This window comes from Mirounga angustirostris, unplaced genomic scaffold (genome assembly GCF_029215605.1).
Source record: "Mirounga angustirostris isolate CCGP_5_RB_7025 unplaced genomic scaffold, mMirAng1.0.hap1 SCAF_2, whole genome shotgun sequence".
Lineage (NCBI taxonomy): Eukaryota > Metazoa > Chordata > Mammalia > Carnivora > Phocidae > Mirounga > Mirounga angustirostris.
In genome coordinates this window covers 98623605-98641040 of record NW_026991710.1, presented here as the reverse complement: position 1 = coordinate 98641040, position 17436 = coordinate 98623605, and the positions used below count along the sequence as shown (strand labels likewise).

At 37.9% G+C, this 17436-nt stretch overlaps 1 protein-coding gene across 7 annotated transcripts in view; it reads left to right on the top strand.

Moving 5' to 3' along the window:
* The window catches only part of PDE5A (phosphodiesterase 5A), a 143840-nt gene that overhangs the window by 57176 nt on the left and 69228 nt on the right, over positions 1–17436 (top strand). For all 7 annotated transcript variants that reach the window (XR_010409508.1, XR_010409506.1, XR_010409507.1 and 4 more), the window contains exons 6-9: positions 2396–2533; positions 4589–4656; positions 13539–13647; positions 14661–14748. Coding sequence is in view for 4 of the 7 variants with exons in the window: in XM_064584986.1 (XP_064441056.1) it covers positions 2396–2533; positions 4589–4656; positions 13539–13647; positions 14661–14748 (403 nt within the window). In the remaining 3 variants the exon portion in view is untranslated. The remainder of the gene's footprint in view (positions 1–2395; positions 2534–4588; positions 4657–13538; positions 13648–14660; positions 14749–17436) is intronic.

Genomic DNA, 17436 nt, shown 5'->3' with positions numbered 1-17436 from the left:
TATCTTTTAATAATTACTTCCATTTCCTATTTTCCATGCTCTGTTGCTTTATCACGGTTAGACAATATTTATTAACTTAACAGATGTGGAGTTATTTGATTTATACCACTCTTTACTTGCCATTATCCTTTTCCTACCAGTATCATTATGTCTGTTTTAAGTTACTGAATGGACTGCATTTGTCATGTTAAATAAGGCTTTTAGTTCTTGCTTTATCAACTAGAGACATCATCTCATAATTCCATGCTTTGTAAAATGAGGATCTTAGCATGCCTCATCTTTCCTTCCCAACTGCTACTCCTTACCTTTGCTTTTCCCATCTGGACTTTTTCTGTTGCCCACAACAATAACATATATATTGTTCTACAACCATGGTTAGCTTTTAGTAAGCTTTGTCTAGTTTAATTCTAGAGTTGTGATTTAAAATAAAGTGTTTATAAAAGAACCATGACTATGTAAATGTTCATATTACATTTGTTATACAACTTTTAGTTTTTCCTGATGTTTCTGAATTCCATTCTTTTTTTTTCCCCTTGAACTGTTTGCTCTAGTGTAGCCTCATACCGTTGGTTTTTCCCCCAAATGCCCCATTATTTAGGCATTCTGTTGAGTTCTTTTTCTTGGCGATCTCCAAATTGAGGTTCTCTGTTGTTTCTCTTCCAAGCTAAGCTGTTTCTCCCCATGCCTGCTGCATAGATGTCATCATAGAATTTTCCTTCACTGCTTCCTCAGAGGGACTCCATTGGTTATCCACTGGATCCCATAACTCCTTCTTCCTCAGTTTATGCCCTTATTTTACTGCAGCACATTCTCAAATAATTACTTGAGAAAGAATATTGATCAGGTAAACTTTCTGAGTCCTTGCATAGCATGAAAATGCCTATTGTACCATCCTACCACTTTGGGTATAAAATTCCAAATTGAAAAATCAGTTTCTCAGAATTTAAAGTGGTGCTTTGTCTTCTAACTAGCATCCGTGTTGTTCTGATTCTTGGCTCTGTGTAGATGTTTTCTTTTGTTTTTTGTTTTTGCTTATAAGCTTTTCAGATCATTTCTCTCTCTGCTTTTATAACTTAATTTTATAGGATAACTCTTTTTTTCATTCATCATGCTGGTAACTGGTCATCCCTTTCCATCTGGAGACTTAAGCTCTTCCATTTTATATAATCCTTTTTCATTATTTCTTTGATAATCCCATTTTCTCTTTCTAGAACTTGTGCTAATAAGATATTGGATCTTCCATTGCCTTTGACTGCAGTATCTTCCTAACTGTTCTCCCTGCTCCATTCTCGCCACCCATTAATCCAGTCCCCGTTTTTACAAACACAGCTGCAAGCCTGTCACTTTCTTCCTGCAGTCCGTCACAGCCCAAGGTGCCTCTAAAGACACACAGGGCTTTTGAGGTTCTTTCTCCACTTGACTCTGCCATCTCATCTCCCCAGCTCTCCTCTTTACACTCTAGATTCTCTCTTAAAACTTGATCAAAACATGCGGTCTGCTACTGTCTCTCAATTCAGTTGTTTTTGACTGAAATATTTCCCTTCTGCACTTTACCTGAACGATTCCTGCTTATCTCTCAGGCCTCAGCTAGGATAGTAGCTCCTCCAGTCAATTTTCTGTGATACCCTTTCTTCCTCCTCATCACACAAATATTTTTGTGAGATTAGAAGAAATTCTGTGGAATTCAAAGGAAAATGAAATTACCAGGAAAAACACAAAAGGAGCTCTAAAAACTTTGTCTGTTTTGGACAATATTTACTGTGCTATGTGAAAATGCTGATAAATGTTGATCTCAGAAGTTGGGAACAATAGCAACGTCAGTGTGTTTTATGTATCAGATGCTGTTCAAAATGCTTTATAAATGTTTGCTTATTTAGTCCTCACAATAGTCCTGTGATTTGGTATTACTTTTACTGTTATCCCCATTTTTTTTTTTTTAATTTATTTATTTGAGAGAGAGAAAGAGCACAAGAGGGGGGAGCGGGAGAGGGAGAAGCAGACTCCCTGCTGAGCAGGTAGCCCCATGCGGGACTCGATCCTGGGACTCCAGGATCATGACCTGAGCCGAAGGCAGTCGCTTAACCAACTGAGCCACCCAGGCGCCCTGTTATCCCCATTTTTAAGGAACTGGCCCTCCGTCCAAAGCTCACAGGAAGGGAAGGCAGGATTAAAAACTGATAACTCTGGTTTTAGAGTCTGATTGTAACCGTTGTACTAACAGTCAATACGGAAGCTCTCTTGGTAAACAGAGACTTACATATTTAATACTTGAATGCAAACTTGGCTGTAACTTGTTAGATTATAAATAAATAACTTATAAACTATATAAATCATTGTATTGCTTTAATAATTGCAGGTAATTATTAAGTAATAAGCTCTAAATTTTCCTGTCTAGGTGCTGCTTGACCTTGCTAGCTTAATTTTTGAAGAACAACAATCATTAGAAGTAATTCTAAAGAAAATAGCTGCCACTATTATCTCTTTCATGCAGGTGCAGAAATGCACCATTTTCATAGTGGATGAAGATTGCTCCGTGAGTACAGAGTATGATTTTTTTATTTTTAGAAAGACAGAAATTATATTCCTTAAAGCGCTGCTTTTAAACCTCATGTTAGCCTCAGATCTCTCTGAACCCCAACTGTATATGGTTGTGTATGCAAAGCCAATCAGAGTATGAGCTGTTCTGGTTGAAAGCGGGTAGAGGTGAGGTTGGAGGATGCCTTCAAAGCACCATTCACCTTTGTGTCCCTCCACTGAGTGGTTACCTTGGGAATGTCTGTGTGCTGTTTTTGTCAATGTCTACACTTCCTTGATGGAGAAATACATTGTCATTACAGTATGCAGACCTTTTGTGGTCAGGAATAGTGGTGCCCTGGTTGCTCTGAGCAAGTAGACCCCCATTCTGAATGGGTTGGGAAAAAACTTTCTTTTTATCAGAAATTGTTTAGAAACCAAGAGGCATGGCCCAATAGAGGCAGTATTATTAAAGGTGCCTATTAGTCCTAAGTCCTTTACCAACACTGGAAAACCACTAACTGTTCTAATTGGTAGATTTCAATCCATTGCTGTGTAACATAAAGGAACAGATGTGTGTGGAAAGATGGAGTGTTCTCATTGAGTGCTGGTTACTTCTAGACAGGCCAATTGAGGTTGCGGTTAGAATCAGAGCTCCTGGCCTAAGGCAGTTTTCCTTTATGCAGTTTTTTCCCTTTTTAACTTATGAACCACTGTTCCTGGGATATTTCTTTTTGATGTCATTGTTTATTTTCTTTTTCCTTTAGACCCTGAGAAAAGGCTCTTCATTGGTGGGTTAGGAAAGAGAGTGGGGATCACCCATCACTGTGTGGTCAATTGTAATCCATATATGATATCTGAATTGATGGGTTTTTGGAAAGTAGAATAATAAAAGATACATAATACTTATATTGAAATTTTAAAAATTGGTTTAGATAGTAAGACTGTACTATATGACTCATTATCTCAATTATTTTGTGTGTATGTGCGTGCGTGCGTGTCTAATTCTCATTAACTGGCTATCAAATGAGAATTTACTGTGCTATAAGGTAATCAGTATTCTCATAGATATTATTTCATATTTTCAATCAGTTATAAAGTCTTCAATATGGACATGATTACAAGTAGCTATCCTTTTAAAGTTCAGGTCAGAATTCATTAATGCAGTAAGTCAATTTACAATTTCTGCTCTGTGACCTGTTCTTTAGCATTTAATTTTTGAAAGTTATATGTACGGCACTCCTTTTTTAGACAACTTAAATATCACTTTAATTAACATTCAGCTTATGCTTTTACCAGTTACCATCTATCATGTCAGCAACTGACTTGGATCCCTGGTGCTTTGAAGTATAGCTCAGTTATATGCCGTTTATATATTTTGCTCACTTTTTAACTTAATTTTAGGACTCAAGTGACTTGATGTTCATTTATAATTATAACTTTTTGATTAAAATTATTTCAGCAACATGAGCAAAAATCCAAATGTAAGCAAGAAAAATACAGTACTCAGTTCTTCCCTCCCCAAATTAAACTAATATCATTGTTTTATTTCTGTGTTTCCCTCCAATTCTTTATTCAGTTGTAAATACAGCATGGGTATGAATATGTATTCTGTTTTTTAATGTAATTTCAAAGTACTTCTCTATGTTGCTAAAATCTTCACAATTATTTTCATTAAGTATTCATAAAATATTACTGAATTGCATGTCTTTTAAAAAGATCTAACAACAGCAACCAATGTATGCATAAAAGCTAAAACATGAGGATTTTGAATAAATACGGAGAAAATTTGAAGCTAAGATATTCATTAGCACCGGCTAGAAAAACAAAAACCAAGTAATACGCAAATGAGCATTTTTGCAGGTGAGTCTCGGAAACAGTAAGAACATGGGAAGCAGACTTGAGGCTGTCAGGCAGTGAGTACTTGTGTCAGCTCAGTCTGAGAATAAGTTCAAAAAATATCACAAGTATTGGTGTCTTCCGTCAATTCCACCGACTCGCGCGTGTGTATCTAGATAGATTTCATCACATTGTCAAACTTACTTCTCAGTCTGTGTTGTTGCTCTGTTTTCAGGATTCTTTTTCTAGTGTGTTTCACATGGAGTGTGAGGAATTAGAAAAATCGTCAGATACTTTAACAAGGTAAAATAATTCATTCTCTGTCTTTATCACAAGTAAGCTGACCCTTGAACAGCACGATTGGAACCGTGTGGGTCTACTGAGAGATGGGTTTTTTTTTAAATAAATATAGTACACTACTATAGATGTATTTTCTCTTCCTTAAATGATTTTCTTAGTAACATTTTCTTTTCTCTAGCCTACTTTATTGTAAGAATACAATATATAATTCATATAACATACAAAATATATGTCAATCAACTGTATATGTTACCGGTAAGTCTTCTGGTCAACAGTAGGCTATTGGTTAAGTTTTGGGGAAGACAAAAGTTATATGCAGATTTTTGACTATGTAGGGTGTTGACACCCCATAACCCCCACATTGTTTAAGCCAGTATATGTAATGCTGGCTAAACTGTTTATTGTATGACCTGTTTAAGACGTAGAAGCTACAGGCTGCTTCCCTCCGACCATCAATAATTTTATTTGTGAAAAATACTGTACTATTTGATGACAGAGTTCCAGGACTTTTTCCCCCTACAGTTGACCTAGAAGAGAAGTGCTAATATAGTGAATGGTGTCCAAATTAGTATAGGCCTGGGTATGGTATTTTTGTGAACTGGCTCATTTAAGATCCATAAGTCTGTATTGAAATTACATGTTTCACTGCATATTGGACCCTCACTGGAAATTTGATAGGTTTTTGAACAGACTTCTCTTTGAGTCTGCTGTGGTTTGGAATCAGCCACAGGGATTTAATTAATAATAGAAGGAAGCCTATGAACCCAGTCACACCAATACATATACCCGATGGCTAGAATCAAATCAGATCTCTATTGCAGTTCATTTCCTTGTCATGTTTTTTGTAATTTAAAAATTTGTATTAATTTTTTGTTGTTAATTATCACGTGGATAATAATACAAAGTATTGATATGATTGAGGTCAGGGATATCATTTCCCCAATTTTATTTGTGCTTTTTGAAGAACTTTAGAAAGGATTTAGAGTAAACTACCAAATGTTCTTTTTCAGATTCCCTTTTTCACCCTTAATAAAAATAAATAATTTTCATTGTTCATTTGTTTCAAATTATTTCACTTCCTACAATCATTTGTCTCAAATTATTTTATCCCTAATTATTGATGTTTATCTAAAAGCTTCATATGATCATGGAAATAGAACATTGTCTTAACTTTCCTATTTGATATTAAAGTTTCATATTTTTTTCACTACAGTTGACCTATTGGAACATTATTTCATTTAGTGGATAGTGTTGCAATTAGCACAGTCCTCAGTAACCAAGCTCTTTGGTAGTGGTGCTTTAAAAATAACCTCTGACAAATCTAAACTGTAGAACATTCTATAAGATAACTGGCCTGGTCTTTTAAAAAAATCAGTGTCCTTGAACAAAATGGAGGGAAGGACTATCTTGGACATAATAGCCAAACGCAATGCATAAATCTTGGTTGGATTCTCATTAAAACAACTATCAATGAACAGTTTTTGAGAACAATTGGAAATGTGAGTATGGACTGGATAGTAGATGGTTGATGGGGAGTTACTGTTACTTTTCTTTGGAAATAAAAAGATACTGTGGTTAGTAGGAAACTTTTTATTTTTAGGAGATTCATCCTGATGTATTTAAGGATGAAATATTAGGATGTCTGCACCTTACTTTAAAATGGTTCAGCCAAAGATAAATAAGTAAATATATTTAAATTTCATATATTTAAACAAATAAGTATATTCACACAAACATATGTAGATAAAACAAATTGGTAAAACCATTAAAAATTGTTGAATCTAGAGTGGGATATTACTTTCAACTTTTTTGTATATTTCAAAATGTTAATAAAAAATTGGAAGAAAATTGTTGTAATGAAAAATTGGAAACAAAATGAAAATCATTTCTGTAGATCATGTAAAGCAGAATTGCAAAGCACAATTGCCTGAGTTTACAGCTATCTTCAAGAACAGAATACTTCAGTGGACAGCTGGTTTTGTTCAAACCCTCTTAAGACTGACCCCCGGGATCAGTGTGAGGCCTGCAGACCTGTCTTCCATCCTCTTCCTCTTCCCCTCATCCTCTCTCACGTGTTCTATCCTCTTATGTCTTCCCTCAGCAAGATGGAGATACCGTTGACCATAGTGACTTAAAGTTTAGTTGGTTAAGTGATTCTATGTAAATCAAGACTCATTACTTCTAGACTATTATTTTAACAGTCTGATACAATGAAATACGTTTTCTCTGATTAAAAGAATTTGAGGAATTAGCAAAGGGGCAGATGTAACTTGGGGGCAGCTGGGGAATTCATTTGACCCCTGGTACACCTGACTTAGGCCTTTTTTGCTGACTTGGGCCTGGGGTGCATAGGTAAAAGTAGATAAACCATGTTATCTCTAGAAATTTTTCTGGTACCTGGAGTTTTTCGTTCACAAAGTTAAATTGAGTAGCCGACGCCTGCTTCCCTCTTGGCATTGCTGGTCATGACAAGTATCTGTCCCATTTCCATGTGTGTTCTTTCCTAAGCCCCTCTGTGTGCCATTGTGTTTTCTGGCATATTGGACATTTAGTTTTAGTTAGTATCGAGTCCTTTTTGAGTATATGATAATAAGCCCATGTCTTGGTGATTATGTGTATATCCCTTTTAAATGCTGGTATCTCCTGCCTAAATCAGTAATGAAGTTTCTTTTTTTTTTAAAAAGATTTTATTTATTTATTTGAGACAGAGAGAATGAGAGAGACAGAGAGCACATGAGAGGGGGGAGGGTCAGAGGGAGAAGCAGGCTCCCTGCCGAGCAGGGAGCCCGATGCGGGACTCGATCCCGGGACTCCAGGATCATGACCTGAGCCGAAGGCAGTCGCTTAACCAACTGAGCCACTCAGGCGCCCAGTAATGAAGTTTCTTATTCCTAGGAAGAACAGCAATATAATTTTGATTTTATGATACCATAACATTTTTGTTGCTTTTTATAATGTTTTAGAAAGCTTCTAGATAAGACACATGTAAATATTTGATTCTTTTACTTTTCAGATTGCATAATGAATTGCTACATATATAAATATAGACATATATTTAATGTGTTTACATATGTCCATAGGTATGATACTGTATATTAAAAGTATAAAATGATGGAATGATATATGATATAAATGATATGAAAATAACATATAATATAAATGATATAAAATGACCATATATGGAATTTAAGAAATAAATGAACAACCAAAATAAAAAAGAGACAAACCAGAAAACAGAATCTTAAATACGGAGAATAAATCGGTGTTTGCCAGAGGGGAGGTGGCTAAGGGGATGGATGAAATAGATAAAGGGGATTAGGAGTGCACTTATCTTGATGAGTACTGAGAAGCATATGGAATTGTTGAATCATTATATTGTACACCTGTAACTAATGTAACACCATATATTATACTTGATTTAAAAAAGTAAGATCAAGAAAAAGTTTAAAATGTTGAGTTATCTACATTTACCTTTGAATATTTGTACAGCAGCATAAGTCTATATAATTACATTTTATGTATAGGTATTTTGATTTTATTACAAATTCAGCCTGATCCTCTAATTTCTAATGGTAGCCGAACAAGGCTATTTGGTGTGATAGTGACCTCTACTGGTAAATATGCATTAAAAAAAAGTATAGTCTGATTTATTTCTGACGAATACTATGTTCCCTTTCTGTAGACAAAATGAAAGGTATTTTTCCATTTATTTTTTTAATCATTCCAAGATAGTCTTGTATAAAGATATTTTTATAAAGGCTAAATAGTTCAGGGTGATTACCTTAAAAGAGAGTAATGTAATGGATCATTGTAACTGCTTCATCAACTAATTTTACAGTGTTTAAAAGTATTCACTAATGCCTTATAGCAACTAAACATTTTATTTATTTAAAAAAATTTTCCTAAGATTTTATTATTTATTTATTTGAGAGAGAGAGAGAGAGAGAACAAGCAGGGGGAGTGGCAGGCAGAGGGAGAAGCAGACTACTTGCTGAGCAAGGAGCCCGATGCTGGGCTCAATCCCAGGACCCTGGGATCATGACCTGAGCTGAAGGCAGATGCTTAACTGACTGAGCCACCCAGGCACCCTTCAGCTAAACATTTTAAACTTAGCCTTTATACTAATGACACAATAAAAGGTCTTTAAGTGATGTAAATATTTTTTATTATTTTTATAAACATTAGATATTAAGCCTAATTTTGCCAAACCTCTGAATTAAAAATGATGTGTAGTGACTTCAGCATTTTGACAAAGGACTAAACTGATATTGCCACTTTACCAGCAGACTCTTTATTACATTGCTGAAATTGGTTATTGATAGAATTCAAGACTCTTCGATGCTCATCCTTAAACACTTTGCCAATCCAAACACTCTCCCATGAGATGAAATGCTAGGCAATTTTATGATGTCAGCAGTAAGCAAATCATTCTTTTAGACCAGTCATTTCAGTTGAAAAGCATTGCTCACTTGGCATTTGTCCGACCAACCCACTAATTATCCTTCATAAATTAAAATAACACATTGAAGACAGATTTGCAATGTTAAGTGTAAAACGAAAAAATAAATATTCAGGGTGAACATTATACATAATCATCAGAATCACATCGTCAGTGAGATAAAGCACAGGAAGACATTTGGGACTTGCGTTGCCTATAAATTTCAGAAGGAAAGCTAGCTCATTTCCAGATGGTGGGAGGTTTTGGAGTTTCTGTGCTTCAGTTCATAAGAGCCACCCAATTAGAAGGAAAAAATGATAGTTTAGTGCTGTAATTCCATGTCAGTTAACTTGATGTTAATTTATAAATGAACATTTTTATCATAAAATGACAAATGCATAGAATTAATTCTTTAAGCTCACTTTCTTGGAATATATATACTAGTGACACTGTAAAAAGTAGTAAAAAGGTTTTTACTACTTTAAAAAAGAACTGTGCATACTGAGTAGGAAAAGAGTGTAGAGTCTAAAGTCAGACTGATTGAAATTTAAGTTCCGCCACTTACTAGCTGTGGGGCGTTTTGTAAATGAATTAACCTCTCAAAGCCTCAATTTCTTCGTCTGTAAAATGGGGATACTGATAGCAGGATTGTAGTAAGGTCTAAATGAGATGATGCACACAAAATGCTTCGGAAAATTTCTGGCACATAGTAAGTACTAAGTCAGTGTTGCCTGTTATTTCCATGTCTCTGATGTGTTTTTTGTCTTTGGTTTACATAGCCTGCAATGATTCCCATTTAGTTCTAAAGCACAAAAATTTCTCCGTGAGCCCCAGCTCCATGTCCCTGTCTTCCCCAGGGTATACTCATGTACATTCCCCTGATAGCGGTGCAGAATGCTTTAGGTGTCGGAATTAGCCCAAGTCCTCCAAGAAGCAAATGCCAAGAATGGATTATATGTGCAAGAAATTTATTAGGGGAAATGCCCTGTGAGGATAAAAGGGGACAGAGCTAAAAGAGCCGTGGACCCCCCCCCCCCCCCCGCCACAAGTCTGACCTAGAGTGAAAAAAGAGGGAAAAGAAGGGGAGTGGAGGGATGGGCAAAAGGGGTGAAGGGAAGTGGGAGACACAGGCTTGCAGTTATGGAATGAGTAAGTCATGGGGAAGAAAGGTCCAGCATAGGACATACAGTCAGTGGTACCGTAACAGCGATGTATGGTGACAGATGGTAGCTACGCTTGTGGTGAGCGCAGCGGAACACAGAGTTGCTGAATCCTATGTTGTACACCTGAAACTAAGGTTAACATGTGTGTCAACTGTACTTCAGTGAAGAGTGAGAGAGTGTGTGGAGGTGGGTGAAGAAGGAAGGAGTGTTTTGGACAGCCGGGCAGTTGTGAGGGTGGCAAGACTTCTGGGTAGTCCTCTAGCCGGTCTCCTGTCCGAAGAAGCCCAAATCTCCCACAACTGGGCCTGCCTTCGTATCCCTCTGGGCTCAGTCCTCATCGAGAAGCAGCCGCGGGAGGCGTGGCCTCGGTGCGTCAGGGGGCGGGGGTCCCGGGATCTAGAACACCGCCCCTAGAGACGCCCGCCCGTAATGCCCCCTGCAGTTGGCGCTCTGAGAGGCACGGTCTGAGGCCACCATGATACTCCTGCTATTTAAGGAATGAGATCCATATTCTTTGCATTGCTCTTTCAGAATAATCCACTATCTGCCCTAGCCTCACATCTTCAGCCTGAAACCATCATTTTATTCCTACCAATCTATTTCATGTTTCCCAAATACCCCATAGATAGAACTCTTACATTTCAGAGACGTGTTTTATGCTGAGGGTTTTTTTTTTTTTCCTGCTGGAACACCCTCCCTTTCATCCCTGATGTGTTTCTCCCCATCCTTAAATCTTACGCAGCCTTTTACACATTTCTCTAATGCTACCTCTTCCCTAACCCACTCCATGTAGGTGTTATCTGTCGATCTTGCCCACATGTGTGGTGCTTGCATTTTACCAATTGCATTAACGAGGATTAGGCTTGACTGCAAATCATAACACCCCCCTCCCCAAAATAGCTTAAACCAGAATGCAGTATAATTACTCTCTCCTGTAAAAGCCCACAGGTTGGAAGCTCAGGTGCTGCAGCTGTTCTCCACAAAGGGCTCAGGGCCCCTGGCACCTTGGGGCTTTCTACTCCGCTTCTCTAGGGTGTGGCCCTTGCCTTCAGTGTCAGGGATGCAGCTCCTCTAATCATACCCATATTTTAAAGGGGAGTGGGGGGCAGGGGGTGGCAAGTAAAAGAAAAGGCAGAGAGCATGCACCAGCTTTCTCGTACATGAGGTTTCTAGAAGCAGCCATATTTCTTCTTACAGCTGTTGACTAGAACTTACATGATGACACCAGACCACTAAGGTGGCTGGGCAGCATAGGGTTTGTTCTGGGTGGCCGTGTGTCCAGATCAAGACGAACAGAGGAGAGTTATGGAGGGGACAGCTGGAAGCCTCTGCACCGGACTCGACCCAAACAGGACATGCAACTGGACGGGTTCTCCTCTCCGTGCTGTGTCCTGGCCTCTGCTAGATTGTAAGCTCCTTGTGACTGCTACTGACCTGCATGAGCTCGTCTCCCATGGGGCACTAGGGGTGCCTCTCGTGGGCAGGTGCTCAGTCTGTGTTTACTGAGTGCGGGAACTGAGAATTCACCAGCTTGTTTCTTAGAGAGTAAGAAACAAAATGGTATCGCGTACCTTAATAAATCTTAATACTTATCTTTCATTAAGGTCACCATTAGGGAAACTGAAAATTTTCAGGAAATTAAAAAGAAAAAAGAATTTGATTTCTATTGATTTATAAGTAATTTAAATTACTTCTTCTCTATGTTAATGCCTGTAGGTCTGATCTTAGGATCTCTGGCAAGTCGCTTAACTATTTTGGGTTTCATCTGGCTCCCACTGTGAACATAAGGATGGTGATAAGAATAATAAAAGTCATTAGTAGTGTAATTTTTAAAAAGATTTGGACAAGGGTATCTTCTCCAGTGTACTTCTTTCTCCCCATAACCTCCATTCCATTTTTCTTACCTTTATTAAAGCTTCTTACTTTCTTTTCCTGAGACTTCAGCTATTTATGAATAGTTTTTTTTTTAATTATTTTATTAACCAAAATCCTGCACTTATCTCATACCCTTTTCTTGGGATTCCACCCAGATAGTATGCATGAAAGAGGAGCCAGGTCTCAGGTTTGATTTGTTGGACAATCTGCGTGCCTTCACAGATGATCAGTGTCGTCTCAGTAAATGTCCGTTCTGGAATTTACTCTGTGACTATTGTCATTTGCTCTTTATTCTTTTTCATTTATATACAGTACTGGACACAGGTCAAATTTCACCCATTTTGACCAAGTTACACCTAAACTAAAGTGTACAGCAAAGAAAGGAAAGGCTAAAATATCTTGGCCAGGAATGAGGCCACAGACTTCAAGAGTCTTGGTGAAATCACTAAATAAGTAGTGCTCAAGAGTGCCATCCCAAGAGGCAGTTTGGTCAGGCTGGGCAGGCTGTGGGGGGAGGATGGAAGATAGGGAAAATATTGGAACTTCGAGAGGCATGTATTTTATTTTCAACTATCTCTCACTATTAGACTCTCCTATTTCTTCAGTTAGTGATATTATAATTAAGATAGGCATATCCTTATAATTTGAGTAAATTTCCACAACCTGACACTCTTTGCCCAATTCATCCCTATCGCTGGGAACACATAAAGTTTCCTGATGTAAAAACATGTTCTCTCTTGTTTTCCCAGCTGCAGCCCTGGCATTGTGCTTATGTACCCTCTGACATCCGATTAATCTTTAATATTCAGCCTATTAAGTAAGAAATGGGAAAAAACGGGAAAATATTGTTAAGCTCAAGAAAGTTTTTTGAAGAAGATAAATTTTTCACTTAAAAAAGTATCATAAAGTATCTCAAAGCAGAAAAAAAGAAGAGAAAAAACCTTAATAAAATTCTCCCAGGCATGCTTGATTTTCCCCTTGGTTTGAAATGTGTAAACGATTATTGTGGTGGATAAAGCAAATAATCGAGGAAGTGAAACAGGCACTAGACCTTAGTCATTCTATAATCTGATGAAAAAAGAAGACGTGAAAGAAAATTCATACGAATTTTACATGAACGGCACAAAAATCAACATGCCCGTTAACAGTAGCGGTAGCGTTACTTAATGGCATTTTAAAATTTGTTTTAGACAGCTGAAAAATTGTGGGTCTTTGTCTTTTCAAAACATTTAAATTATAGTAACCACAAAGTTGCAAATCATCACATTTAAAGTGCATTTTCCAATGAAGATACACACTTTACCCTATAATTTAAGACTGGTGTGTATCTCTTACTATCATTTACTTAACTTTGTTTTGCCCATGTTTCTTCAGTGCACAGAAATAACTCCTATCTGTTTTTTCCACAGGGAACGTGATGCAAACAGAATCAATTACATGTATGCTCAGTATGTCAAAAATACTATGGAACCACTTAATATCCCAGATGTCAGTAAGGACAAAAGATTTCCCTGGACAGTAAGTAAACCAGTTTTGAACTTGGAGCTTGAACACTGTTTTCCCATCAGATCTGTACTTCTAGGGACTCTTCAGCTGAAGGCCTAGCCCAAGAACTGGCTGTATTTCAGAGTGAACGGTGCTTTCCCTGATCTGATGAAGGAAAATACAATAATAGCTCGTGACATCTGTTGAGGGGTGGTCAGCTGTACTCAAGTGTTTTTCCCTGTACTTTTCAGCTTTGTAATGTGTAATAATGAATGACCATAAACTAATTTATGGGGCAATTTAACTATTACCTACTTAATGTCAATGACATTCCTTACATAGTGTTGCTAGAGTTCTTGAGTTTATCCTTAAAAACTAAGTGCCGTATGGCTCGAACTGACTTAACTGGTAATCTACTACCGTGAGTAGCTCTATGGAGAAATGAGTATGTTTTCTTTGACAGCAAAGCTACAAAGATCAGTTTCTCAGGCATTGGAAACTTTGAATTCTAGTGTTTTCTCTCATCTCTGGAAAAGTGTTGCACTTTGAGCCGCTGCCTTGATTTTGTTATTTGGGTATCTAGAAGACCTCTTTAGAACTTTAGCGATATGGGCAATAGAAACAGTGGCAGTCCTAAAGAAAGACAAGTCTGTAGCATGGAGCATCTGAAGTAATATAGTGCTTTTTGGATTCTGCTGGTCTTGTGAAGTTACTGAGACATCTACTACACCAGTATAGTAAATAATTGCATCAAGATTTTGCTTAATATTACCAAAAGCTGCTTGGAAAGTTTAGAATGAAAAAAAAAGAAATATAGGATATTTCTTACTCTTAATAATGTAAAAACTAATTGCTGCATATTGCATTTACATGAACTTCATTATAATTTGTACATTTTCTGCACTCTGATGTTATCGCCTGCTAATAAAAGATGAATGAATATGTTAGTGGTTTCAGATGTCTGATCTAGTTTATATAGCACCTAGTGGGAAAATCAGTCTCTTCATAATTTGCACCTGCTTTGTTTTATTTTTGTTTTTGTTTAGAATGAAAACACGGGAAATGCAAACCAGCAATGCATTAGAAGTTTGCTTTGTACGCCTATAAAAAATGGAAAGAAGAATAAAGTGATAGGTAAAGCCTTTTACTAATCTGCACTTATTAAAGAAAAAAATGTATTCCCAGAAACTTCTTTCCTTCAAGTGTAATTCTGAGAAATAAAACGTGTGAAAAAAAGATAAAAATTGGAATAATAAAAGAATTTTGAAATAATTTTATATTGATAAATGTTAATAGACATTGTTAAATATCTTAACTATAATGTCTTTTAGTAATTATTATAATGCTTTTCAACTGGATTTTTGTTGAAGAATGATGTGTTGAAAGGTTGTAGACTGAGAGACATCAAGTTGATAATGTGTATTGTTTTAGAGAGTCTCATTTCTTGCTTCTGATTTTTTTTTTAATATGGGGTTTACATTTTAGATTGTATTCATTCGTTCAAAAATATTTATTGAGCACTCCAGTGTTCCGGTGATCTGTAATAAATTGGTGAGCAAAGTGGAAATCCTCACCCTCAGGGAGCTTACATTCTTATATTAAGGTAATAGAAAAATGTCTACTTCAGGAATATTGGAAGAATGCATCCCCAGGAAAATATGGAATGATGTTACCTATTATTGACATATTTGTTTCTTGTCTATATTAAGAGTAGTACAGAAAGTATGAGGTTTTATATGACAATCATGCATGATTGACATGCGAAAGTAGTCTGAACTGTTAACGTTGTCCCGAGAACTTGGAAATAAAGGAAATATGAGGACCTTCTAAAGGCTAAACTTTTAAATAGAAACCCTTATGAAGGGGGCGCCTGGGTGGCTTAGTCGTTAAGCGTCTGCCTTCTGCTCCGGTCATGATCCCAGGGTCCTGGGATCCAGCCCCGCATCGGGCTCCCTGCTCCGCGGGAAGCCTGCTTCCCCCTCTCCCACTCCCGCTGCTTGTGTTCCCTCTCTCGCGGTCTCTCTCTGTCAAAAAAATAAATAAAATCTTTAAAAAAAAAAAAAAAGAGAGAGAAAGAAAGAAACCCTAATGAAGGGAGGCTTAGAAATATAAATTTACATTAAAAAGTCTGAGTAGTTTCCAGGTTGCAAGACTATAAATTTACCTTAAAAAGTCTGAGTAGTTTCCAGGTTGCAAGACTTAACTATAATTTTATTGAAGGAAGCTATCAGTCAGAAAGGCAGCGGAGGGAGGTATTATTAAGGAAAATAGGGGAAAAAAAGGCAAATATTGAAAGTACCTATTGAGGTTTTGTCCAGGGGTCAGGAAATCTTTGCCCCCCCCCCCCCCCCCCCCCCCGCCAAGTGGAGACAGATGCAGTAAGTTGTATCAGTGTGGGTAGAGTTTTCTGACCACGTGGTGAGGCCATCGCTTAGGGGGCAGTGGGTGTAGCAGGTTGTCACGGTCGATGACACCAGTCCCTTTGCTGGTGTGAGATGCATGCACCGGCGTATGCCCTTGAGCATCCCACCAGTCTGACTTCCCTTGTTCTGATTATTTTTTCTCAAGGTAGCTGAACTCATAGGAGACTGTATTATTCGTATACTCAAAAATACATTGATTGCTTTGACAGTTGTGTCTTCTTAGAAATCTGTGAGCTGGGCTTGAGGCAGTGGGCTGGAGTTGGTGCATGTGCTCCTGTTCCCCGGGACAGATCTGTTTCGTGCTATCCTGAATATTCTGGTGTTAGCAGTCTCGTGAACTTAGTGACTGTGACTCTACCCCAAGAGAGATGGCTCTGTCAGCCATGGTCTTCTAGTTTCTAAGCCTACAGGGCGAGGAGTCAGATCCTGACCTGGTGAATTGCCTTGTAAAGTCTCTGGGACACCAGCCCGGCGACTCCCGGCTGGGCTGTTTGGTCCCCTGCACTCTTCACAGCTCTCAAAAAGAAAAGATGAATACACAGTGTGGGGTTTTCTTTTCAAGATTATCACCCCTCAGTTTGCTAACATAAGCAATAAGGAAACTGACAAGGGTGCCTTACCATATGATCCCAAGGAAACGTTGTATTCTAAAATTTTATTTCCTAGGGACTGCAAGGTGAAAACTACACTAGAAATGTGCATTAGGGGCGCCTCGGTGGCTCAGTCGTTAAGCGTCTGCCTTCAGCTCAGGTCATGATCCCAGAGTGCTGGGATCGAGCCCTGCGTCGGGCTTCCTGCCTGGCCGGGAGCCTGCTTCTCCCTCACCCGCTCCCCTTGCTTGTGTTCCCTTTCTAGCTGTCTCTCTCTGTGTGTCAAGTAAATAAGTAAAATCTTTAAAAAAATATATGCATTAGAAATATATATTTTTAATGCTTTTTGATATAAGCATGAAGACTTACTACAAAGCTGCCTCTGACCTTTGAAAATGTGAAATGAAATTCCAGAAAGGATGCATTATTCCCTCATAGGTTTTCATAAGGAGGACTGAGGGGCCCCTTGCCACATCAGGTCACATCTTTGCTTTTCCTCAGCAGCATCTCTTTGGAATAATAATGGGGCATGGGGAGTCGCTGGAGGAAGTTATATATCAGGCTTTGTCATCACTTGACACAAATGCAAGCTGGTTCAGTGAAGTGCAAACAGCCCCAGGTGGGAAGCGGACTCAGGGTGTCCATTTAGTTCCCCTCTGCCTTTAACCATTAAAAACATTATGAGCACATGACTCACCTCTGCGGAGTTGAACTAAATAACCTTTCAGATCTGCTCAAAATTCATATGCTATGATCCTGTCATGTTTCCTTCAAGTGAGCAAAAAAATAAAAAAATACCTGTTGAAGTC